This window comes from Sciurus vulgaris (assembly GCF_902686455.1).
Source record: "Sciurus vulgaris genome assembly, chromosome: 9".
Lineage (NCBI taxonomy): Eukaryota > Metazoa > Chordata > Mammalia > Rodentia > Sciuridae > Sciurus > Sciurus vulgaris.
Window position 1 is genome coordinate 56,947,574 of NC_136469.1, and position 27,218 is coordinate 56,974,791.

Sequence of the window (27,218 nt, forward strand, 5' to 3'; positions counted from 1 at the left end):
GGAGGTCAGAATGCAGGGCCATTTTCCATTCTAAGACCTTGGCAAAGGAGCTCCCTGTTCCATACCATCTTCTAATAAAGCAGGTGTACTGAACTAACATTTAATCATTCCATGATCGAGATTATTAGGATGATTTTACATTTATCACTTTCAGCAACTTTCTTTTTTCTTATCACAGTCCAATTGTTGCTACTTTAGCTCATCTCATAGTAAATTCAGTCCTTTTGCGTTTCTAGTAGGAATCTACTTCAGTTGATAATCCCATATGTTAGCAAATCAAATCAAGACTATGATTTTACTGAAGGAATGTAAATAGAATACCCAATAAAAACCAATTAACAAAGGAGCCATCATCATGTACTGACACAGAAAATAAATGCATTCAGTTAAAAAATATCGTTGCATGGATTGGCTTCCTGAGACCACTCATTGCAACTCCCCTACTCCCAATTCATAGAAAGTGATGTAGGTTTCAAAGTGGCATAATCAGGACAACAGCTAGGTCACTGAAAGGGCTCGATGAACAGAAAAACCGAGTTGCTGGCACCTACCAAATAAAACCGTCCATTGGACTACCCTGCCCACGAAGTAGTGGGCGAAGGCAAATGAGAGGTTTCGAAAACTGTTTTCAAAACAGAGCAAGATGAATACAACCATGGAAGAATCTTTCAAAGAACTGAATCACTGACAGAGAACAGTATATATTTTTAAAAATAAAAACCAGTCTATTTCACAGGAATCTACTATAAAAGCCGGTGTGTCTAGCAGTGAATTACCTAAACTCCCCTGCAGCAAAGAGTCGCTGACTGGGGCAGCAGTGGTGGGGAGCTGCCAACACCCTAGGTGGTGGGGGTGGCCACCACACAAGGGAACTGCCTGGATGAAGATGTCCAGGCTGTCTAAACTGCAGTGAGGGTGATTATGCAATACAGCAGAAATGAGGCAGGCGTGTGTGTGCTGCCAACTTATCATTCTCCTTATTTCCTCAACTTCTAGGACTATTATCCTGGCTTGAAACAGAATGATCTTCTCAAAAGTTTTGGTGGTGTTGCCAAGAGCCTTCCTCTCCAAAAAATAAATCCATCAACAAAGACTGTGCCTACTAGTCTGTTATGGAATGTGGGAACAAGAAAGAATGAAATGGTGAAAAAGACCCCCTGTTGGGGCTGGGGTTGTAGCTCAGTGGTGGAGCGCTTGCCTGCTTGCCTAGCATGTGTGAGGCCCTGGGTTCAATTCTCAGCACCACATATAAATACATGAATAAAATAAAGGTCTAGCAATGTCTAAAAAAAATTTTAATAAAAGACCCCCTGTTGTAAGATATATATACACACATATATATACATAATCACATATACTTACATATGTAATGTAGAAATTAAGATTTATCTGTAGTTTAATATAATCTTGTCATACAAATTTTCTTATCATGAAAGAGGATTTTTAAAAAGTTTCTCCCTCAGAGCCACCAAAGGTTTTTTATGACATTTTAGATTTCTGGATCTTAAAACCAGGGCTATATCTTAAACAATGATAAATGTGGGACTCTGGGACCATGCGTGCCATGTCTCTATCCAGCAGACATCCTGTCCAGTCAAGTATGTACTCAAATGCCGAGTGACCCACTAATCTACAAGTGGCTGTAGGCAAGAACACTCACCGCAGTAATGTTTACCCAGGTGGGAAGTCAGTAGCAGTGAAATGTCCTACTACTGTGAAACAAGCACCTCAGAGGCTGAAGATGCACGTTAGGGGATTCTCCTTGGGAGCAATAACAATGAACCATACACAGAACTGTATAGATAAATTCAATAAATAGCCAAGGTGGAAATAGAGTGACAGAGCAAAATGTCACACATTTACAAAAAGGCATGTATGGATAACTACATGTATTTTATATATAAAAGCTATATGTGTGTATTATATATAAAATATTTATATATACACATATATTTAGTGTAATTATATGTTATACAGTAGTGTGTATATTAATATTATACCCATAATTTTACTTCTTTATTTTATTTTATTTTTGTACTGGGATCTTGCTGTATTGTCCAGGCTGCACTGAACTCTTGGGATCAAGTGAGCTTCTTGTCTCAGTTTCACAAATAGTTGGAACTACCTATAGGTACATGTCACTACTCCTGGCAATACCATAGAGATATGCACAAATAAGTGCATGTAAAACTGGTGAAATCTCATTAGGATCTGTGGATTATATCAGTATTACTGCTAATTTATGCAGCATATTACTAGTGGGAGAAGCTGGAGGAAGGAACCTTCCATTAGCAGTCATTAAATATACTAACATCTTGCCCTATGATTTTTTAACCTATGAATTTATAAGCATATCAAATTAAAAATTAAGAAAAAGGTTAATGCAAGGTGGGAGGTGCATGTATAATGTAGTGTGGGTGGGTTGTATGTTAGAGTACTAAAATATCTATATATTTCAACTGCACATGTATATATAGCCAGTTCTTGGGAAAATATCATAACTAAAAACACAACGGTTAGCTTTGGAAGTGGGGATAGAAGACTTGCACGTTGCCAGGGAGGGCATTTTGACTTTCCAATGTATGTCCTTTTGCAGTATTTTGAAAACAATGAATATATGTTATATTTATTAAAATCAAAGACAAAAATACATGCATGAAAAACAATAATGTTTTATAGGAACATGTACAGCAAAACCATTCAGGTCAAATATAATGGAGTGGTTGCTGTTGGGGAAGGTGAATATAACTTAAAGAGTATATGCTCAGAAAAATCTGAACTCTATGTTCTTGAATTATTTTGAGTAACTCTCTACAGGGTGGGTGGGAGAGGGATTTGATCATGACAGATGGTCACAGAAATGTACTTTAAAGATTAGTGAAAGGTATCTGGGGAGAATGTTTAAGATAACTGCCAAAAAACCCACATTACCTAGAGAATATATAATTTTCCATCAAGAAGAGTTATCAGAAAACTTGACAACAAATAAATGAGAGTTCACATCTTAGCATTTTCTAGCTTTCAAATCAAGGCTCTGCTGGGGTATGTGTTTCCTATCAAAAAGGCACACCAGGAAATCCAGATTCTCTGCCCATTATCCAGAACGATGGTAAGGCGTGGGAAATGGAGCTGTATTCTCCTGCGGGTTCCCGAATTAGAAGGGGCAGAAGTGTCCTTGGCTGTGGTTTCAGGGTTTTTGTCTCAATTGCACTGAAGAGTTGCAATATGTGTAACCAAATGATACAGAAAGGAGTTTAGCACATAATAAATCACAGCTACTAATCCCGTTGTGCTGTGTCCTTTGCAGATCCTATTTATAAACAGAAAAACACTTCCTTGAATCTGACCCACAGACAGTGGAGGTAAGTAATCTTTGAAAGGAGGACTGAAAAACTACAACATCCTGCTCTTGGTTTGATTCATATACTTGTGATGTTTAAAGAAATAATCAAGACATCTGAGAGAACATAGCTTTATGGGACAAAGGACTTTCCAAATACCAACAGCCCCCCAAATGATATGAAAGTCTGAAGAAGTACTCCTTAACTATAAATTTAAAATCAGACTTCATCCTAGTTATTTTATACTATGAGTCAGTGAAGAGTCCCTACTCTTATTTTCCCCTTGATATGAAGCACAACAGTCAGAGAAGAAAACTAGTGTCTAATACTGGGTGAAATACCTATTGCCAGATAGAAATCTACTGAGAGCCACAAATAAATATTTCAGTATGTTTAAAGCATATTTTAAAATGTGGAGATAAAAAAAGGACATAAATTAAATTAATAAATTAAATAGTTAAAATTATTGAATGAATTTAATAATTTAATTTAAATTAGTAGAGCACATGCTTAGCATATGTGAAGCTTGGGTTCAATGCCCAGCACCCAAAACAAAGAAATTCCAGAGAACTGGAACTTTTACTAGGTAAATAATTATACATGATTGTTGGCTATATTTTTTTTTGGTAAGACAGCTCTGTGGTGAAGGGACCAGGGGAGGGGAGAGGAAGGATCCCTCAATGGTGGAATGCCGACCTGGCTTCAGGCTCTGGGCTCCCAACACCCTGCACCCAGGCTTTGGATATGTCCAAGCACCTTCTACTGGCCGTCCCCACCTCACCCTGAAATCTGCATGTACCCATCAGGGCCTGAGTCTCCAGTTATCCTCTTTTTGCACTGTAGGAAGATCTGAAAGAGCCCCTCAGGTTGTTTTTTAGCTCAGCTAATTTCTGTTTAGAACTCACTTGGGCAAAACTCTGGTGTTCCCAATTTTTCTCACTTTTATCTGTTTTTCAGTTTTTGAAAAACACCTTTTCCTCCTCATGCAACCTCTTCACCTTTCTGTGTTCTGATTTCAGTACTCTTTATTTGATATACATTTAATCTGGCTGTTGTCAAAGTGCACTTCAGTGGACCTCAGAATTCTCATAAAGTATGGGCTTTTCAGAAAAACCCAATTTTTTTCAACTTTATTTTTCTTGACAGATGTGACATTTTTACTCTAGGTTCTCCCTCTAAAATGTAACTCTTTGATTTCTAAAGTTTAAAGTTTGCCTTTCCCCAGCAGGATGCTGAATTTCAGTATAGGGTGATTGCTATCATCACCACAGATGGAAAGATCCTAATTCAAAAAATAACATTCCCAAGTAACAGGCTTTTGGGATTACCAGCAAAGTTTTGTTGCGTTTTTGCTGGTAACAGTACCAAAATAGTATACACATGTACAACAAAACAAAACAGGTTTTCTTTAGTGGTCTCCCTGAGATTTCTGCTTACCTGGTACAGATCATTTCTCATGTTGATAATATCATCAGAAACCAAACCAGATGTAACTTCTAGCAGATCCCTCACAAGCTGAGCATGAAGGTGGATGATGGCTAAGTGTAAGACACTGGAATGGAAATGCAGAATTAACTAAGGTATTAACATACAAAAAGATCCTCAAGAAATGACTCGACTTGAAGATAGAATCCAACTCTCATACTTAGTTTTATTTGGCCCTAAAATGTTTGAATCTATTAAATGTCTTGATCAGAGGTGGAATACTCTCTTCAGAGGATCTGCTCCTCTAAACCGCCCACCTAGGATTGCTACGCTCATGAATGGTCTCTGTCTGGCCTCCAGAGTGTTCCTATCTGAGGCCTGGAAGTGCAAAGGCACCCAGGCTTCAAGGCTGGAGGGACCTGAGCTCAAATCCCAGCTCTACTTCTATACTACAGCTTTGGGCATCTTCTCTACCTCTTCCCTGATGTTCCCTGACATAGAGCTGGTGTATGTAAAACAAATGCCTGGCATTAGAAATTTTCAGAAAAATTTAGTTACTTAGCCCTGCTACTTGCTTCAAGTTACAGTGTTGTGCCTTTTTAAAGATCTTCCTAGATCTTAAAAAGGGAGAATAGAGGCAGACTTTAACTACTGGGAGAAAACTCTGAATTCCCTGTTAGGTTGGGCAATTGCACTTTTCTATATGCCACACTCCTTCTCTGGCCTGTGGTCTTCTCTGGGGCAGGTTCAATGGCCAGTTAGCCTGAAGGCCCTAGCACACACTTTAGGTAGGAAAACAAGAGTAATGGAACCTTGGGGGCTGATGATAAGGAGGTTGAAAATATTGGTGGGTGTCAAGCACCACTCCTAGAATAATTCTTTAAATTGTCAGAACACTTTTCATTAAAATTAATTTGAAACAACTCACAGTAACAAATGTGGCTTCTATTTGTTAGAGATTCTATTCTAATTACCAGACTACAATAAGCCTTTAATGTTATACTATAAGCTTAGCAACAATCCAAGGTAATCTTATCTTTGCTTCTTGGATAATGAAACAGACTTACAGGTGTACCATAACTCAGCCAAGGTCACAGAGCTAGTATGCAGCTGTGAAGCTTGTATTCAAGCCCAGGCCTGTCTCACTCCAAAGCCATTTCTTAATCTCCTCAGCCATCCTGCATAAGGGATAGATGTGTCCTGCTCGACCGAGTGGGAACTGAACACCTAGGAGGATGACTACTTCAAACATGTACAGATTGAGATGCAGAGGATAGAGGCAGTTCATCTGGGCTTGGAGAAGCAGGCTGGATTTTTTCCAATTCAAAGATATAGGTGCCATTTATTTATTTATATATTTTTTAGTGTTTGTTCTATTAGTTATACATGACAGCAGAATTTTGATTCATTGTACACAGAGTACAACTTTTCATTTCTCTGGTTGTACCCAATGTAGAGTCACACCATTTGTGTAATAGTACACGTATATAGAGTAATGATGTTTGTCTCATTCCACCGTCTTTCCTCCCTCACAACCTCCCCTCCCCTCATTTCCCTCTACACAATCCAATGTTCCTCCATTTTTCCTTTACCCCCTCCCCCGTCCTGGTATATATCAGCATTCATTTATCAGAGAAAATATTCGGCTTTTAGTTTTTTGGGATTGGCTCTTTCACTTAGCAAGATATTTGCAGGTGCCATTTTATTTAGGCCTCTGTCTTAGTAATAACATGTATGATTTATTTGGGATTAACACTGGCACAGGAGGGTCTAAAACACTATACTGTGATTTTACTACTTGACAGATATTTTTCAATGAATGTTTTCAGGGTTTTACTATTTCACAGGGTGCTGGAAGAAGACTTCTGAAAAGGACCTAGAGTCTGACGTGGACGTGATGCACATGTCCCAAGAAAAAAGTTGTACTTCAAAAACTGCCTAAAAATTTCCATGTGCAGCTCAGCATTTCATAGCAGAAGTACAATTCTCCTCCCCCTCAAATCCTCACGCCCTCATGGGAATTTCCCCAATACCAGGGGGCTTTATATTTTTTCTTTATTGTAATTTCTATGATGACTAATGGCCCCAGGATTCAGACTGTTAGCCAAAAAAGACAGACTCAATGAAAACAAGAGGCTGAGTTGTGATGGCCAAAAGCTGCCCTATCTATGCTTCTAAGAGGGCTCCTGTTTTGGTACCTCTTCTCTGACCTCTCAAAGAGCCTGACTGTGTGAATGTTCAAGGCCCAGGAGGGGACTCTATTAATTTCCAGCCTCTCCAGGTACATCCAGCATCCTTCCATGTGTCTGTGCTTCCCCTAATGCACCCACTGGACTGATGTGCCCTGCAGCTCTTCCACATTCTCCCTTCAAGCTTCAGCATTCCCTTCCAAATTGCCTGCACTCATCTTCCTTACACTCAAAAATTCAGCAGTTTCTGAAAAATGTCACTTGAAACACTGCTGTCCTGTCTTGGCTAACTGCTTTCTCTTGTGGTTATATGCCATTGAATGCTAATTAGATTATTTAACCCTGAGAAAACGTTCTGCTATTCACATTCTTACACAAAGAGGGTTGTACCAGTTCCTCTTGTACTGTATAACAAGGCCAGTGGTTATACCACATCCTTGGTTACACTGCAAGGAATGAGAACAAAGGTCTCTGCTTGAAACCCTGAGGTTGGCACTTTCCTAAAGCGTTTGGTTGAGTTTTTAAAACGGAGACTTAAAACACGGCACACAAGAGATCTTCCGCAGAAAAGGATTTCTCGGTGTTGATGCTATTTTTGGAAAGTTTTAGATAAAGCACTTGACTTGAATCTGAAGGCTGCTGTCTCTTGTTATTTCTGTAGGCTTTTGAGATCATTTTAGAAGTCTCAATGAAAGGAACAAGAGGACCTTTTTAGAAAGAAGCCAGGTGGCTTTGCAATAGAATCTCAGTAATAGCAGGAATGGAAGGCATGGTGTTTGGAATGTCAGACTCCCACACAGCATGGGTTGGAGCAGTCACAAGAGTGAACCACTCGAATACTGGTGACCATGAATAGAAGCAGCAGAGAAGGACCAGTAACTTGGAGAGAATGACAACCATCTCTTAATCATTTCACTGCTGCTTCTGCCTTTTATTGGGCTTTTCTTGAATACACTATCCTTTCAAATATACAGTTGTGATTACATTGCTTCAGTGATTTGGAAACTAATGACTCTCCCAATATTATTTCAATAAATAAGGCAAGGTTTTCAAAAAGTGTTATCAACAACAGATTAGTTTTTTTTTGTTGTTGTTGTTCCCCATTGAAACCTATTCTTAGATGAGAGCTTCAGCTACTCTAGAGTCCAGCAGACCAGGAGAGCAAATCATACTACTCAACCTCATGACACATTTTTCTTCTTGACAGAATGTTCTACTTACAGGACCTAATAACTTTGAGCAAGTCTTTGTATCTCTAGCCAGTATGCATTTCACAATGTTTTTCTCTCTGCCCTGCCCTAAAACAACCCTTGTCCTATAGAAGCCCTGACTTACCTGTCCCCATTCTCATCCTGCACTGCAGTGAGATGCCGCTGGACAGCCAGCAGCATCTTCACGTCTCCCGTCACTGCATAGTCGAAAAGGGCGTTGGCGTGCCGCTTGGCAAGCTGCATAGCCTTCTCCAGAAAGAGGTTATCTGCAAGACAATGAGCACAAGCACAACTGAGTTTCCTACCCTTGCTCCACATGCAGGGCAGGCCTGAGGCCAGCACCATGAGTGTCAGTGTTCTGATACTGACACACATTTTAATTGAAAATGTTCTTTTCAGTGCTTCTGGGTTGTGTTTACTAGAGAGAGCACGATTAGACATTGACTCACTAAAAAATACAGAGACTGACCTAAAAAAAAATCTGTCCATGACTTGTTAGGGGGGAAAATTTAGAAATGTCTGTTATTTTAAGGAGAAAAATTAACATCTGTTATTTTAAGGGCAACAGATCAATCCCCAAACACTGTTGATGAGATTTTTGCCATGATCTTTAACTAATCAATATCTTGGTAAAATAATCCTTTGCTGGAATCTTTAGCAACTATCTGTCTAGTTAATGTGTTAAAAAATACACATTTCTGCCATAGGCAGGTAACTTTCAATCAACCATTGGTGTTTTTATGAGGTTTATTCCCTTAAGGCCAGGTGACGGCAAACTGTGACCTTTGGGCCTCAAACCGGACACATTAACCACTTTTTATATGTCTCCGTGGCTAAACATGGTTCCTACATTTTTAAAGGAGCATTAAAAGTAAAGTAAAAAGAATACACAATAATATATGGTCATATATGGCCACCAAGTCTCCATATTTACTCTCTTTCCCTTCACGGAGGTCTTTTGAGTACCATTGGAGATGACCAAGAATCACAACATACACAAACGAGTACTATTTCAAAGGAAACACAAAAGTACATTCCCTCTGAATCCTAACCTCTTCGAAGAGGGCAACAGGATGTAAAGAAAAGTTCCATTTTCAGGCAAAGTTCCACTCTAGTACGACTACACGCTAGATGCTAAAGAGGGGTGACTAAAAGATGTGGAAATCATTCTCTGTTATCTGTGCCAGAAGAGAAGCTGATGGTCTCTCCTGATCCCCTGGAACTGCACAATTGTAATAGGAGCATGCCCATGTGTCTGTGCTTTGTTTCACACTGAAAAAATGGAAATTGCAGCATGAATAAAATGACCAACACATGCTTTTCAAAAGGCAAGCACACAGAACTGGATATGGACACAGCACCTTCAGGTTCCCAGAAACGAAACCTCCATTCTGGAAGTCTGCTCTGTCCCTAGACCCCTCTCCAGCCAGCCAGCACAATGTGCTGCTCTGTGCACCCACCTACCCTGAAACCGAGCATCCTCTTCCTTTACTCCCATGGTGCACGTCGGCGTCACCTCCTCATTTCCGTCGCTGGACATGCCCAGTTCCTTATCTTGTTCTGTGGTTTTGATAACGTTCCCAGAGAGATTTACAGTCTCTCTGCCACCCCTCGAGTCACAATCTTCAGGATCACTTTTAGATTCAGCATTCATGGTTCCTAAGAGAAATGCAAACTCATCAGCCTTTTCTCAGTAAAATCTGTTAATTAGGTTATAATTCATTGTTTCAATGAAGATCAGATAAAGGCAGGAGGCAAGTGAACTGCAAAGGGAAAATAGAAATCATAATTTGAGATCTTTTTAAAATTTTCGTTCCATAAATCACACGTTTTGGAGCTATTTTAAACACTTCAAAAAATATTTTTCAAGTATACTTCTAAAAACTCAGATCTTATTTTGTTTACCTGTAAAGGAGAAAAGTGAAATAAAGCTCTTCTGTGTATTGAAGGGAAGTGGAAAATTTTAAAGTTCTTGAAAGGACAGCTTTATTTTTTTTTTCAAGGTAAGTTGCAAAGACGTGATCTTGATTCCCGTTCTATGGTGTGGGAGGTCTCCCAGTGCTGTTTCTAATCATGGGCTTTCTGGTCCAAATGTGTTATCTGAAAGGTACTAGGAGAGCACCTGGGGTTTATGGGCAGACCTGGTTCAAATTCTGATTCTGCCACTAACAGTCATGTACTTTGAGTGAGTGAATGAACGTTTCTGAGCCTCAGCACCTTTCACGTATATAAAATGGAGATGCTAATATTTTCCTTACAGAGAATAAAGATTACAGTTGAGGGAAACTTATTCTATTTTATGGAATGAAGTGTTGACAGATTCTTGAATACAAAATAAAGTCAATTAAAAGCTAAAATTAAAAAAAAAAAAAAAAAAAAAAAGATTGCAGTTAGGGCAAAAAGCACCTGCCATGAAACAGGCATTTAATAAATGGGAAGATTTATAGAATTACTTCTTCAGTGCATACATTAGTACGTAATTTTAATGTAAACTGTGAATACAGTGTAACAACTGCTACTTGGAGGAAGCATTTGATGGAAAAGACCAACCCCATAAAACTCAAAATGATTTCAAAAGTGCAGCAGTGGAAGCAGAAAGACAATAGAGAAGTGTGTTGATCTTTTTCTAATGTTTGAACAGTCAAGTCTCCTTAAGCTTCTTTGTAATGCTCTTTTCTTCCATCCCCATTCATGCCACTTTAAAAGTAAATATATAGACAAATGTTAGGAATAGAGTTTATACTATCCAGAAGAAATAATGTTTTTGGAAAAATATCTTCTAAAATTTTTTTTAAGGATGAATTGGTTCTATTCAGCATTGACTTCTTCTCTTCCCCTGTATTAAAGTACTACTTACCATGCTTCAGTCCAGCATTGGATTTAGTGGTTCCAGGGTGGAAGGTAATTCCACCGTACGTAGGAAATCCATAGTGCGGGAAGCCATACCCTGGAATGGCAGGTAAAGCACATGGAGTGTCAGGATGACTTATAACTCAGTAAAACTCAGTGTGGTCCCTCATGGAGCACAGATTTTGGTGTGGGACAATAGTGCCGTGCCTACAAGTGGGGTATCAGCTTATAGTCAGTAAGGCACACTGTGGGGCCACTGAATTACACTTTTGCAAAGTTAAATTTTGGCAGGTGAGGCAGTGCCCAGACTGGCAGAATGGAGGAGTTCATGCTGAGAATATGTCCCACTCCCTCCTGAAGGAGAGAGGATACTGGGGAGAGGTCACACCAGGCTCAGACTGGCCTACTGAGAAGTCGTTTCCTCAGGAGGAGAACAAACAAACAAAACAAAACAGAAAAAACTACTGATGCCTCAGAGGACAAGGGCCACCACTGTTCATTCTCAGGCATTTTTGGTGAGAGAATAAACTGGTAAAATTCTTTGGGGAAGCAGCTGGCATTAGATGCCATAACCTCTGACATGGTAATTTTACTTCAAAGACTCTAATTTAAAAACAATCTGGAATAAAAGAAAAGGTATTTGGGTAGGGGTTTGGTGCAGTATTTTATGTAGAATATGGGAAACACTCAAGAAAGTTACACTATGGTTTGTTCGCTTGATAAAATATTTTGTCATTAAAAATGATGCTTGGGGCTGGGGTTATAGGCCCAGTGGTACAGCACTTGCCCAGCATGTGTGAGGTTTGATCCTCAGCACCACAAAAATAAATAAATAAATAAATAAAATAAAGGTATTGTGTCCATCTACAACTAAAAATATATTTTTAAAATTTGTTGCTTAACAAACTGTGCTTATGTGAAGTCTATATTACCATGAGGAAAAATGCTTATGTTAGTATGTTAGTTGAAAGCAGCACATATGACTCTAGACACACAATCATGGTATGATAGTAATAAATAGCTACTATAAATAAATGAATTAAAGTAATATACATGATGATCATAGATGCACTTAGGAAAATTCATACATACTTACCATAGGATGTGCATGAAAAATTATAGATATTTAAGCTGGGTGTGGGGGTGAATGCCTGTAATCCCAGCAGGTCGGGAGGCTGAGGCAGGAGGATCAAGAGTTCAAAGCCAGCCTCAGCAAAAGGGAGGCGCTAAGCAACTCAGTGAGACCCTGTCTCTAAATAAAATACAAAATAGGGCTGGGGACGTGGCTCAGTGGTTGAGTGCCCCTGAGTTTAATCCCTGGTAACCAGTCCCTCCTACCCCAATTATAAATGTTTAAACTTCAATGATAGGATTTTATATTTTCAATTTATATATAATTTACAATGTAGCCTATGTAGGTACATAATAGACATTGACTGTCTAGTACATATAATATGTAATCTTTTAAATGTTTCCAAAGAATATCAAGACAACTAGTACACTACAGTATTTGGAGAGGTTTTTTTTTTTTTTTTTTTTGATAACTGGCTTAGATGATTTTTAAAAATTTAATGTTTTTGCTTTTTGACAGTATAAGGAATTGAACTCAAGGTCTCATGCAGGCTTGGCAAGCACTCTTCCACTGAGCAACATCCTAGCACTGAATGAATTTCTTTCTTTTTACAGTTTTCGGGAGGTTCCACATATAGTCGCTTTCTCTTATCCACAAGGGATCGGTTCTCAGATCCCCAGGGATGCCTGAACCAGGGATAATACTGAATGCTATGCACACTGCATTTTTTCCAGTACATACATACCTATGTAAAGGTATGCAACTTGAAAGTTAATTTTTAAATTAGGCACAGTAAGAAATCAACAACAATAATAACAAAATATAATGCTGAGGACAATAATACTGTAATAAAAATCATGTGAATGTGGTTTCTCTCTTCAAAGTCAAGATAACTATTAGTATTTTTAGACTGAAGTTGACCACAGGTAACTGAAACCATGAGAAGTGAAACTGTGGATAAAGGGAGCTCTGCCCTGTAAAACGTGTGTTATTTGAAAAATAAACTTACATTTGTAGGGAAATTTTAATTAATTGAAACTCATGTACTTAATAATGGCACTGCCGCTCAACCCACAGCCCTGCTTAGAAAACCGGGGAAGGAAAACGGTACCTTCTCCAATGCGAGAAAGTTTTAAAGAGAAGAGACGGTTCTGTACCTGGACCCGTAGTTCCCGTGCTCCCTCCTCCACCGCCGCTACCGAACATGCCTCCGCCTCCAGCCCCAGCACCGCTACCGCCGCCGAAACTATCCGAAAAATTGGGCATGAGCTTCTGCCGTTTCCTCTGCACTTCCTCTTTATCTGTATTTACAGGAAGAGAAACCAGAGGAGAAAAGATTGATTCAGTTCCACCACTAGCCACAGAAAGACTATTGATTCTCATGGTATTTTTAAACATCTTAAAGGGAAATAGAAAGCACTCAAGGAGGAAGAGATGCCAAATTTCAAGAAGCATTATATTTATCCCAATAGGTACGAAGAATGAGAACGAGCCTCAGAGAGACCACAGAGTAGTACACACCCAATTCCACTCTGCAAGCAGCAGTTTTCTAAGTCCCCAGCGTTGGTAAAATCGTGAGAGATTAGATCGCCTATCAAAGATTGACATATCAAAGATATGGAATACAAAAACATTACTGAACAACATTTGGTCACACAAAACTATTACTAACCAGCTAACACTCATTGTGCACCTAGAGTGAGCTAAATGCTGGGGATAAAGAGAAGCAGGACATGTCTTTGATCTCAAGAATCCCCCAACATAAATTTTGAGGTAGTTGGGGAGAGACTTGGCAAGACAGCCCTTTAGTGGTTATATGCTAGATTGATGGTGCAGATTCATAGGATATCAGCTGTGAGGAGAAGATAAGGAGGATGTTCTGGGAACGGGATATGGATGGTACAAAGTAATGAAGGGAAGCCTGGGGTGGTTAGAGAACAAAGGTAGATATTTTGGACTTAAGTGAAAGCTTAGTATGAGGAATTCTTGAGAGGCGGGGCTGGTTGGTGCCATGCTGAGATGCATCTGGCATACGAACCTAAGGTTCTTAGCTCACAGGCGGGAGAGCAACAGAACGTCTTCGAATGGGGGAATGATGTGTTCAGCTTATAGTTTTAAGAGATTCCTCTGTCACTTTTGCACAGGGTCTAGTGAAGACTCAACCAAGACAGGACAGTGCAGAGACAAGGTGGTGGTGCACTTAATGGTGGACCATTAAGGTGTTCCACCATGATAACAGAAATGGAGAGGATCCCAGAAACAGACTAAGAGAGGGATCTACAGGCTCTGGTGACTGATGGTATAGGGGTCCAGGAATCTTGGAACACTCCTTGACCAAAAGGCAGGGACGGCCTCTGACACCCTCGACTGTCCAGGTCTGGCTGCCACTTGGACTTCCTTGCCTCCTTCCTTGTGTGGTTCTCTTTTCCTTCTTTTCTTCACCAGCTCCAGTGCCCCTCTGAGTTCTGTCACTGCCTTTGTTGTCCACCTCTGTGTTCTTTTTTATTCTTTCTGTTTCTCTTTCTTTCTCCTCTGTGATTTTCCTACCCATATCGTTTTTCTGCCTTCTGCCTGAAGGAGTGAAGAAGGTTTTTTTGTTGTTGTTGTTTGTTTACATTAAATGAATAGTCAACATGGTATTCTTTTTTCAGTCAACTTCCCAATACTTAAGAACTGTCCTATTTCTAATTCTTCATTGTCAGTTTTTGTCTCTTTATTTCTAATTCTGTGGTTGTTTCAGTCATCTCAAGCCTGTATGGAAGGCTGTTGTTTACTGATTATCTCATGATCATCTCACTGCAGCTGAAAGATTGAACAGAGGAAAGCAGGGTGCAAAGTGCACTGCCTAGTTTAAAAACTGAGTATGCCTAGACTTATTAGGAAGAAAAAGGCCAAGGTGAGTGAATTTTGAGAAAAATAAGTTTTCACTGTGAGGGAATAAAATTTAACAATTTTCTTATGAAAGAATTATGGACAGATTTGTAAAATTTCCCCATCAGTTATACCATAACTAATTAATAGGTATACTTATTTTCTCTCATATAAACTGTTGATCTCAATAGAAAATTATTTTGCTATAGAAATATGAAACACAAAAGAGGAGCAGACAACTTATTCATCTTTGGGAATAAATGTTATTTATTGACATGATGTCCAGCAAAGAGACTGGTTAGTATTTTCTGTGTCCTCTTTTTACCTCTTAAAGTAGACATGCTCACTGCTTATATTTCACTGTACAATGGGAATTTTTTTTAAAAAATTATTTTAATTAAAATTTTTTTAAGTTGTCAATGGATGTTTTACTTATTTATTTATTTATATGCGGTGCTCAGTTTTGAAGCCAGGGCTTCACACATGCTAGGCAAGTGCTCTATCGCTGAGCCACAACTCCAGCCCCCACAATGGGAATTTTTAAAAAGATTTTAAAATTTTGTTATTTTTAGATACACATGACAGTGGAGTATATTTTGACATATTTACATACATGGAGTGTAACTTATTCTAATTAGGATTCCATTCTTGTGGTTGTACATGATGTCGAGTTTCCTATGTTCATATATGAACATGTCTGATTCTACAATGGGAATTTTTAAGAGACAATTTAAAAAACATTATCTATACTATAGCCAGCATGATTTCAATGACAAGAAACCAATTCAGAAAATTCCATGTGACAAACTAAAAAAGAACCTAAAGATCCAAATCTCCACAGAATTGAGCATGGAGATGTTCACACTTGGTGAAAGTATGACACTCCCTTGTGGACTGCCTTTGAGAGTGGCTCCAGGGGATGAAAGAGCAACCTAACCCAGAAGGAACCCAAGTGGCTACCACTGCAGAGTCTCCTTTCATAGAAGCCAGACTTGTCTGACATCAGGGCAGAGTGAAGATCAGACCTGAAGTCTAATGATCTTTTATTATGTTTGACTGCCATTCTCTGGGAAACACTCTAAAATAACTTTGTGGTAATAACTGATTACTTGAATAATCTATGACTTTAGATAATGGTTCATGATTTTAGATCCACAGTTTAATTATACACATAAAATTTTAGCCTCCTCCACCTTTTCCTGTTTATTACCAGTGGAAATGCCTGCATTTATTCTTACCATACCTTTCCTGACTTAAATATTGATTCTATTTCTTCCTAATCTCCACCTTTTCAGACTGACAAGTCACTGTGGTCTTTATTTGCCTTCATTTAGCAGTCCCTCAACTATGTTCTTTCCTTGCCAATCATCCTTCTTTTTATTATTGTAACTGTGTCTCCTGGACCCAACCTTCTCCATGAAATTTTTGTAAGGTGCAAGGCCAATGGCCACAGAGGACACAGAGTTCAAGAGTGGAGATTGTATATAGTGAGAGGATAATGTTTTATGATCTAATGTCTTACCTGATGGCACCCAACATATTACTGGCCCTTTGCATTAAGATGGCAGCTTGGCTGGCCAATCAAGAAGCCAGCCCACAGACAGTTAATGAGCATCTAGTATGTGACATATGCTTTGCTGGATGTTAGAGACGTAACGGTAAACACAAATACCAAGTCTCTGTTCTGAAGACGACTCTTCCCATTGGGAGTGGGAAGAAGACAAGAGACAAACAGAAAGGCAGGTTTACATACTGATAGAAATAATTAAGATATAACATTAGGCAATGAGATAGGGAGCGACTACAGGGACTGGAGTAGTGGCAGGTGTGTTCAGTAACTTCTGGGAAATGTAAATAATGACTCTGTCGGTTGTAGTTTGAATCCACACAGCCTGGCAGGATTATTTCTCCTTTGGCGTACTCCCTTGGGTTTCTATAACTCTGAAGGTTTTATAAAATAGGACAATCTGTTAGACTTAATAAAGACAGTTTTTATTTATTTTTGTACTGGGGACTGAACCCAGGGGCACTAAACTACTGAGCCACATCCTCAGCCCTTTTTTATATTGTATTTAGAGACAGGGTCTTGCTGAGTTGCTTAGGGCTCAGCTAAGTTGCTGAGGCTGGCTTTGAACTTGCAATCCTCCTGCCTCAGCTTCCTGAGCTGCTGGGATTACAGGTGTCACTGTGCTTGGCCAAAACAGTTCTAATAATTACTCAATTACATACATGTTGACCATTCCTTCCTTTTAAACTCAATGGCTAATTCTCCCTTTTCCAGATGGTTCTTACTCTGGCTGTATTATATGGAGCTTTGAATCAATGATAGCTTGAAACATATAGATACAACTTTGAACTTTCAGGGGAGGCAAGTCTCTAAACCTACTATAACAGGGTTGCAGTGAACAGTCTGACTATGCCCTCGTTACAGCACCCTTTCTTGATGTACAGACACCACTGGAAAAGGTAGACAGGTAGTCTAGGAACTAAGTTCAGCTTTGAATTTCTTTTTTTGTGTCTACTTTAAATGAAGATGTTTCAACCAAAACAACAACTTTCACATTCTCTTGTATAGACAGAAGCATTCAGAAGGCTACAGGCAGCCCCTGAAGGTGGGGAAGTGAGAAGAGGTGGGAGAACCTCCAGGAAGGCCAAGAGGTGGCCTCTGGCCAAATTCTCCAGTGCCCATCTGGCCTGGACACTAGGGTTTCCCATGAAATCTCATATGAAGTTAAAAAAGGCTCTTGTGCTGGCCGTGCTTGCAAACCACCTGCACAGAATGCACTGCCAATCTGACCCAGCAATGGAGAGGTCACAACCTCATAAAGAAACATGAACTCTGAGAAGAATTTTTGAAATGCTTCTGCCTCAGCATGAGTTCTAGGAAAGGAAAGCCCTCTTCATAGATCACCCTCATGATTTGCTATCACAGGATCCAACATCCGTGTGGCTTGCTGCTGCTGCACCTTCGTGGTTTCTAACCTCAGCCAGGTCCTGGGTGCTCTGTCCCTGACCTCCCTCTCCAGTCTCACTGCATCTAATCCAGAGGTTGCTGATTTTATTGAACCCCAGACTCCTGGGTAGTCTGGCAAAATCTAGGAACATCTCAGAATCACAGTTTTCAATATGTAACATCAAAAATAAGGGGACATATAGTTTTTTTCGGGGGGGTGTCAGTGGACTTGGATTAAGAATGCCTTTGAATAACTATCCAGTTTGTGCCTGTTATATCTCATCTCAAGATGCTTCTGAATGCTGAATTTCCCATCCTGCCCTTTCTTGAATTCCAGTTCTGCCTTTAGATCAGCCTACAAGGATTCTGCACTTGAACTTCCACAGGAACCTAAAGGTACATGTTTTAAACGGAACTGCTCTTTTCCATCCAAACCTACATTTTCTCCCTTGTTCCTTTCATCCAGTCAACATGTCATAAGCTTCCTACTTTGGAATCCTAGAATCATCTATGACTCCTGAATCTTTTCTTCCTTTCCCAGCTCACCCAACATCCAGGTCCTCTCGATGCCACTGCTGCACTGTCTACTGGATCTGCCCTCTCCTTCTGTACCTGAACACGGACACCTTTTCTTTTTCCCTTTTTAATATTTATTTTAAATTAATATTTAATTAATAGTTTTAATACCTTTATTTATTTTTATGTGGTGCTGAGGATGGAACCCAGTGCCTCACACATGCTAGGCAAGTGCTCCACCACTGAGCTACAGCCTCAGCCCACAGACACCTTGCCTAACCTCACCATTGCTCACTTGGGTTCTTGTGTTTCTCTTCTGACTCACTGTCTGACTCTCAGGCAGCACCCTCAGTGTTGACACAGACATGTCAGAGCCATCATCCCCCAAACACAGGTGGGCCTGCCCATCCCTCTGCAGAATCAAGGCAAAATTCTTCAGCTGCCACTCACAGTCCCGCTCAGCCCAGCCTTGGCCTTCAGCACCTGCCTCAGCCTTCATTAGTCTACCTCAGCACTGGAATTGTCACTTCTCTCTGAACAGACACAAACTGCCATACCACTGTCCTTGAGCATACCTCCAGTGTTCCAAACCTAGGAAACTCCTAAGTTCTGTTTATCTTGAGCTATATTCCAAATTCTGTCCTGAAGACTACCTCCTGGAAGAGAGCTTCTCTTTGGAGGTTTCTTCAGAGTGACGGTATCAAGGACCGTCTCACCATCCTCCCCTGTTTTTATGGATGTGTCACTTGGGGTACTTACTAACATCATACTTTGCAATGTAACTTTAATTAAGACTATTCTGTCTCTTTCTTAAAGTCTTTTTTTGTGAGAAAAAGAATGATGCCTTATTCATTTATAGTACTGCATGCATGGTGGCCGAGTTTTCTGCTCAATGACCTGGGGCTGGTTGTCACAGTGGCTGATTCTCCCTAACAACAAGACTTATTTTTCATCTCAACTGTCTGAAACCTGAGTTACTCAACAAATAGTAGATTCCCAAATTCAAGGACCAATTCTCAAGTGTCAATATTTCATGCAGGGTTGATGGAGAAAACATTATTTTTAAGTTGCACTAATTCCATGACCTGAAAATAGCATATTACCTGTCCCTTCTCTAACGATAAGTGCCACAGATGCAGGGACTGCTTTCTAGGAAGCTGTTCAAAGGAGGCGACCAACCAATCTTTTCTAATCAGCTAGTCCTCTTATCAAGAATAAGAGTCTGAACAACTGAATTACCTTTGATTTCAGGATAGTAGAGAAAAGGTTTTGGTTCGCTAGTTTCCAAATCAGATTTCCTCCGAAGCTGGACAAACACAGAGGCTGGTTTTGTAATGTTGACATCTTTATACTTTGGAGTTTTGAAGACAATGGCAAACTGCAGGATACAAAGATCCAAATATTGGTGGGGGAGTATATATTTTTCTTAGCAACCCTGTACATTAAACACATTCCTTATGCTTTTATTTATATCCAATGCTTAAACAAGTATGCTAAAAAACACAGCACCTTGGAGAAAAAGTTCAAAACTCAGTGTTCAATATACACACATTTTTATTACATTGACACTGTGAAGTTGAAGTACAACCCTGTGACAACAGATTGCAAATCTCTATTATTTCAATTTATTCATATTTCAAATGTCTTCCAGTGGTAAATGTTATATATATGAAATTCACTGCATATACTTCTTTATTCTCTTTCAAACTAGCCTCAAAAGACTCCAAAACCATTTAAAGCAATGTCAGAAAAGTTGGGTGTGGAAAACATTGAAGCAAGGGGTCTTACTAATCAGTCTGCAGTTGGGCTGGTGAGGGGGAGGAAACCGAACCCTGCTCAGGAGGCAACATAGCACATTAATTCCTCCAGTGGTGATGGAATAGTTAGGCATTTTAACGTTTTTCAGTTTGATTGTTTTTACAATGTAAAATATTCACAGCAATCAAGATTTTGTGAAATATAAAAGGCCCACACAATGGTATATATTGATAATCTTCCCTATCCCTCTTCCACACAATTCCTAAGAATGCCAGCCCCCAGAGACATACACTCTTACTAGTTTCTTACATCCCCATCCAGAGTTTGTGCACATTCACATACGAGCAAAGAATCACTTTTACATACACTTAGTTTTACACCTGTCTTTTAATGGATTTTACATTTATATCATTGAGATCTTTTTGATTTAATTATTATTTTTTATTATTAAAATCTTTTTTATTTTTACAGACTGCATTTTGATTCATTGCACACAAATGGGGTACAACTTTTCATTTCTATGGTTGTACACAATGTAGATTCACACCATTCATGTAATCATAAATATACATAGGATAATACTGTCTGTTTCATTTTACTATCTTTCTGTCCCCCACCCTCTTCCACCCCATTTTCCTCTACACCAAAAAAACCAAAGGCTGAATGTTTTCTCTGATAAGTGCATGACAATATATAATGAGGGGGGGTGGCGGGGGGGGGGGCAGAGAAGAATGAGATCTTTCTATCTTAGTACACAGAATTCTCATTTCCTTTAATGACTATATAATATTCCACCACATGGATACACCATAATTTATTTAACTAGTCACTTTCTGATTAACATTTGAATTGTTTGGATTGTTTCCAACTTTTAATGAAGACAGTATTTCTCAACCACTCATAAGAAGGAGAGTAATCCTGAGGACAGGGACTCAGAGTTTCCTTTCCTGGTTATATAACCAGTTGTCTTTCATTATCAGGGTAGCATCAATGTCTACTAGAAGACTGCTCCTGTCTATATTCAGCATACTACTTTCTTAACAGGTCTCACCCTAACAACTTCAATAAAATACCTGAAACATTTCTGCTGAAGGACTAAGAGCCACTGCCTTAAGGGACAGAAAATCAAACACCAAATGAAATGTTTTGCCTGTGTCTCAGAACCAATGGTCTAGTAGAAACTTGCCCATAATTCTATGATAGGTTAGGTTAGTTTTCTGCATAACCTGCAAGAATCTTAAAAATAGTACTGTTTCACAAATGCTAAAAATACTTGTGCTTTTTCCTTTTTCATATATGGAAATGAAATACTGAATGTCAACAAGGCAGAAAATGAATGTTTAAACAATAACAATAATAATATTCTACTTACTTGTCTATGAACGTCTGTAGGGGAAAAATCTCCAAATCCTTCCCAGACTCCACCATTTTCCTCCTCTTCATAAAAACGAATCTGGATATCATCTGCAAACAGCCACATTCAGGTGTAATTGTAAATAATATAATAATATTTTAAAACATGCTGAAAAATAAAGCTGACTTTACCTACTATATACTTAAATTTATAAAAAATAATTAATATAACTAGATTTTGAGTCATTTAAAATTTTCTCAAGTTGGTGACTTTTTATTCAATGGCAAAATATTAGATTTACCTAATCAAACTGAGTTTCCTCTTAATCAGTGTTTGACCTTCCCACTTTTCCATCGTGTACCAATTCATTCCTTAAGAATGAAGAATGGTAGTAAAAGAATATGAGAATCCCCAAATATGGTTCAACTCAATATAGATATATATAATAATAATTAACTTTCATGTTTTACTATATGGCAGATGCTGTTATAAGCACTTTATACATAAATATTACTCATGTAATCTTCCCAAACCCTGTGATGTAGGTGTACTATTATTATCCTCATTTTGAAGAAGAGAAACAGGTCCAGAGAGTTTCTCAAGTAACATATCTGAGGTTGAACGGTGAGTGGATGAAGAAGCCAGGATCTGAACACAGACATCAGAGTTTCAGAGTCCAAGCTCTTAAACACTCCTATACTCCTTTAGTCTATATTGAGTAACTAGTCAAAGTACTGTGATGGTCAGGTCCTTTGTGATTAAAGTAGGGAGATAAAATTTCATATTCTAATCATGAGCTCCATTTTAGCAGAAACATGATAAACTGTACAGGTTGGCATGTCCCTAGCTTCATTTCCAATTTTGTAGGAAGGACCACACTACTGACTAGTGAAACTAAGTTTTTATTTCTATTTTATTAGAATTTTAGAAATATTAGAGTTGGATAAAACATCTCATGGGCTCTGGGTCCAGTCCGATGCTACCCTGGGTCTAGTTATTCAGATCCTCTAACCTAAGTATAGGACTTCTCTTATGAAAACATTCCAGTGCAACAACCATGATTAAAAACTACATTAGCAAATAAAGGTGCTCGGTTGTGTTTACTCATGCACACGCACTCAAGAATCTGGAAACGCGAATTACTTTATGGATAGAGTGGTTGGAAGAAGGCATGGTAAGCAGAGAAAGTGCAAATCTTTTTGAACAAAGAATATATGTATTTACTTTATACTGTGATCCCATTTCTTTGGGCATTTAACTTCAAATGTGAATTTTTTTTTTTTTTTTTTTTTTTTTTTTTTTTTTTTTTTTGTGGTGCTGGGGATTAAACCCCAGAGCCTTGTACATGAAAGGCAAGTATTCTACCAACTGAGCTATATCCTTAGCCCCAAATGTAAATTTTTTGAAAAGCTATAATTCCTTTATTTAAGGACTGTTTCCTGTTAAGTATCTGCTTACTTTGAAAATGTCCACTTTGTATTAATGGAGTTTCCTTGTTTTTTTTGTTTTTGTATGCCAGGGATCCCAAGGCCTCATTCATCATAGTCAAGTGTTCTACCTAGTCTAAGAGCTACATCCACAGCCCTTTTTATTTTATTTTGAGACAGGTCTTTCAATGTTGCTGAGGCTGGCCTTGAACTTGTGATCTTCCTTCCTTAAACCCCTAAGCAGCTAGGATTAAGGTGTGAGCCACTGTTCCTGGCTTCCATTTACCATTTTATTTAAAAAATGAGTGAAGTTTGAGAAAATAACATAAAATCTTCTTCAGTTTTTAATAATTTATAAATTTTGTAATGTATCTAATAATAAGTGCCAAAAGTCTTTTCTCAAAGTAGTAACTGTAAGAGATATGCACTCTGAGAACTTCCCTATATTCCTAGACTCTTTTCTTTTCCTAGTTGACATCATACTGACATGTGGAAGTGGTTGAAGAAACTCAGTGTTATAAGAAAGCACTGAAAAATAAACAGAATCAATAATCTTACACCACATAAGACTTACTATTTATTCTCTGCATGTGTCTGTACATGTATCAAGCATGGGCTATTATTAATTTATTTTAGTTTAACCAAAAGCCAATAACAAAGCTTAAAGCATAAAATTACTGAAAGTCATTCGTTATAGTTATCATTATTTTTTAAGTTTCTCTTTATGTCTTTGGGAAATTTTAAAATGAATTATTCAGTTTGGTTTTAAAATACAACATAGACAATTTACACCTGGGAGATATGGAACATGTACAAGTTTTCAAGGAGTTCTATGGAAAAAGGGGGTCATTTCTGTCCTGCTGCTGAAAAGTAACTGATAAATGTGCTGAGAAAATTATAATTCACACCTTGAGATTAGAGGGTATGCTTACCTTTCTGAACTTTGTCACAGAGAAGATAAATTTCTTCCCCTCCAGTTACACATCCAGCTGTTCTGTCCATTCTTACGATTTTCAAGTTGGATGCGTTGGGTGCTTCTGTTCAAAGGGGGAAAAAACAACAGACATTAAGATTTGTTCTCAGCTTCACAGGTTAATCTCCTCTGAGGGACGCTGCCCTTACCACACATTACCTCAACAAAGTTCACATAGATGCTTTCATTCCTATCACCTTAACAAAGATACAAATAAAACAAGAACAGCTTCCAAGGTCCTCAGAGCACATCTGGGACATGGGCCATTCATTATCACTAAAACAGATGAGGTAGGAAGGAATAGATGAGGTAGATCGGATGATGGTACCTGTTCTCCTAGCACAGAGACCGATACAGAAAGAGAAAGAGCTTTTGTGATGTTTCAGGAAGTACCAAGCTAATGGATCTCTGGAATTTCAATTAGGGGAAGATTTTAACCCCAAACTTGTTTCCTCCCTAATGCTGTACCATTTATTAAAGTCCTAAAATTTTTAGTAAAAACACAGTTCTCTTGAACTACTAATTAATTTTCATTCTACACAGTAAAAATGGAGATGTTAAATTTCCTTTCCCCAAACTAAATTAGGATTCTGTGTTCTATGTGGTTAGGGGCAAAAGTTTCATGTGGTAATACTGTAAAGCTTCCTTCTTTTTTTTTTTTTTTTTTTTTTTACTTCAACATCTGCATTTTAAGGTGATCTGTGGTATATAAATTTGAATCATTTTGTAAACCTTTCACTTCCCTTCAGACTTTTTTAAATTAGAGAGATCAGTTAGCTGTTGTACTTGAGCATGGAGTTTTCTACTAATACCAAACTGTGTAAACACTTAAGGAGCCCAGGTACCACACTTGCAGGCTCTCTGAAAATACCTGTTTAATAAATCCCATGCATACTGAACAATAAAGTTGCATGGTAAATGCTACAGACCACTGCAAAACTCTTTAAAAAGTTCTAGGAACTACAAACAGAAAGTTTTGAAGGCACATACTAACTATACATTCTATTAACTTGAAGTTCCTGCCTTGGTAATGTTAGGAACGGTGTGGGAATGAGACGGACAAGAATAATAGTTGTCTTTTATTAACATGTTTTCAGAGCCTCCAAGAAAACATATGGAGGTACTTTTTTCCTTCTGAGAGCACCAACAGTCTATCCTTGAGTAATGTGTTCATAAATGAGAGACTTGGTATTGCATGTGAGAGACTGTAATGCACTTCCGAGGAAAGGTAACTACATTTATTGAGCATTTCTTAAACCTGAATGGAGACATCAACCTTTTAAGCTAGACCGCAGTGCTCATGTTTTGTAGACGATAAACTCCAGAAACAAGGTGATTAAGTTACTTTCCGTACAGCTCAGAGCTGGCTACTAAGTGGCAGGGCAGAGCTGGAAGCCTGTTTTGACACCATACCAAGCTGCGTCCAGTTAGAAGCCGACTACTCACTGCTGTCATAGATGGCGTCTGACACCACGGGTTCCAGGCGCCTGGTGAAGCTGCCCGTGCTGTCAGGAAGAAAAGCTGTAAACATGAGCCGCACCACGCTGAGGTCCATCTCCTTCGTCTGCTGAAGAGCTGCCTGGCGGATGAGCTCCTTTTCCCGATCTAGGATCACACAGCACAGTCGTTCATGCCAAAAGGCAGCGCAAAGTGTGAACTTCTACAACAACCTTTATAAACTCAAAGAACGAGGCCTTAAAAACCCGTTTATTTTCCCTCTCTCTTTTGAAATTCTTTATATTGTTAGTAAAAAATTTTAAGTAGTCCCATTTATGTCATCCCCAATTAAAGTTATCAAGCTAAGATCTGAATTTTCTCTGGATTTTGGTAATAACTGTCTTCATGTATCAGACTGCCTATCTTCTCCTGTCCTCCCTCATTCTGCTTTTTTTCCTTTCAATGAGAGTCAAAGGCACAAAGATTGTGATGGAGTGGGATGTAATAAGTCTATTATGCACTAGCCATATGGAGAAATGTGAAAATTAATTATCCCAAAAGTTCATTAAGCTCAGGGACTGTGCTTCTTCCACTGTGGGTCTGAACATAGGTGCTCAAAAAGTACTTGCAAAGAAATCAAATGACTTGATCATATTTGTTCTTTTCCTCCTGATGGAGTTTTCATGCTGATGCATAAATTCACATTTAATTTATAGTATCATAAAAGGGATAAGTGATAAGCACTGCCTGAGAGCTACAGATGAGTGACATGGGATTTTGAGGGAGGAGAGTTCAGAGGCTCTGGAGCAGAAGGAAGCAGCATTTGTTCTAAGTCTTGAAGGGATGGTAGAATTTGAACATGTGAGGAGTGTGGAGAAGGTCATTTCAGGAAGAGAGGACAGCAAGAATAGAAAGAATGTGCCACCTTGGGGGAAGTGAGAAACCTTGGTTCTTCTATGGAGTGGTTCTGTTTGACAGGAAAGGGTTGAGTGGAAAACAGCTGGACATGCAGACAGGGGCCAGCATTTGGGAGGTCTGAAATAGCAACTTGCAGAATTTAGACTTTGTAGGCAATGGGGAGATGCCAGGTAGTGGTGGGTTGTAGGTCTTAGTGAGATCTATCTGCCACAGGGTGTAAACTGGACTAGGAGTGGAGGGGGAGAGACCAGGAGAGGACTATCACTGAAGCAATGAAAATGGAGTGAGTAGTGGAATGCCAGGGAGTTCAGCAAAGAGGTGGAGCAGGGTCTGAAGAGGTAGCACAAGTGAAAAGAAGTCCAAGACGATGTGCAGTCTCAGAGGCTGGGTGGCAGAAGACGGCAATGTGTAGTAGAGAAATGATGTTCAGTTGTGGGTTACATGAGCATGAGATGATCACAGGAGGGTCAAACTAAACGACAAAATGTGCCAGATGCAGTGGCACACACCTGTAATCCCAGCAGCTTGGGAGGCTGAGACAGGAGGATTGCAAATTCAAAGCCAGCCTCAGCAACTCAGCAAGGCCCTGAGCAGCTCAGAGAGAAGGGTCTTTCTAGATAAAATACATAAAAGGACTGGGGATGTGGCTCAGTGGTTCAACCCCTGGTACAAAAAAAAAAAAAAAAAAAAAAAAAAATCACCTCCTCCCCAAAACAACAACAACAACAACAAAAAGAAAAATCCAAAACCCCCAAAAACCCTAAAGGACAAAATGTAAAATGGAAATGGTCATGTGATAGGCCAGGAAATGAGATTCAAAGAAACAATCTGACTATAGGCGAAAAAATAGAAATAATTTCATTATTATGATAGAGATAATACTTGATGTTTTCCTTATGATACAGCAAATTGGGGTAGGTATA

General features: G+C 38.9%; 1 protein-coding gene and 1 long non-coding RNA gene across 14 annotated transcripts in view; one reads left to right on the forward strand and one right to left on the reverse strand.

The window, feature by feature from the left end:
* NFKB1 (nuclear factor kappa B subunit 1) overlaps positions 1 to 27,218 on the reverse strand; it is a 199,013-nt gene that overhangs the window by 12,961 nt on the left and 158,834 nt on the right. For all 13 annotated transcript variants that reach the window (XM_079154676.1, XM_079154673.1, XM_079154672.1 and 10 more), the window contains 9 exons: positions 25,387 to 25,545; positions 23,900 to 24,004; positions 21,559 to 21,650; positions 19,668 to 19,806; positions 13,246 to 13,389; positions 11,024 to 11,113; positions 9,631 to 9,825; positions 8,291 to 8,432; positions 4,779 to 4,893 (listed from right to left, as the gene is read on the reverse strand). In XM_079154676.1, the coding sequence (XP_079010802.1) occupies positions 4,779 to 4,893; positions 8,291 to 8,432; positions 9,631 to 9,825; positions 11,024 to 11,113; positions 13,246 to 13,389; positions 19,668 to 19,806; positions 21,559 to 21,650; positions 23,900 to 24,004; positions 25,387 to 25,545 (1,181 nt within the window). The remainder of the gene's footprint in view (positions 1 to 4,778; positions 4,894 to 8,290; positions 8,433 to 9,630; positions 9,826 to 11,023; positions 11,114 to 13,245; positions 13,390 to 19,667; positions 19,807 to 21,558; positions 21,651 to 23,899; positions 24,005 to 25,386; positions 25,546 to 27,218) is intronic.
* Positions 412 to 25,380, forward strand: LOC306670160. Its single transcript, XR_013766334.1, has 3 exons — positions 412 to 3,362; positions 17,241 to 17,327; positions 25,038 to 25,380. It is a non-coding gene; the product is annotated as an uncharacterized lncRNA (long non-coding RNA).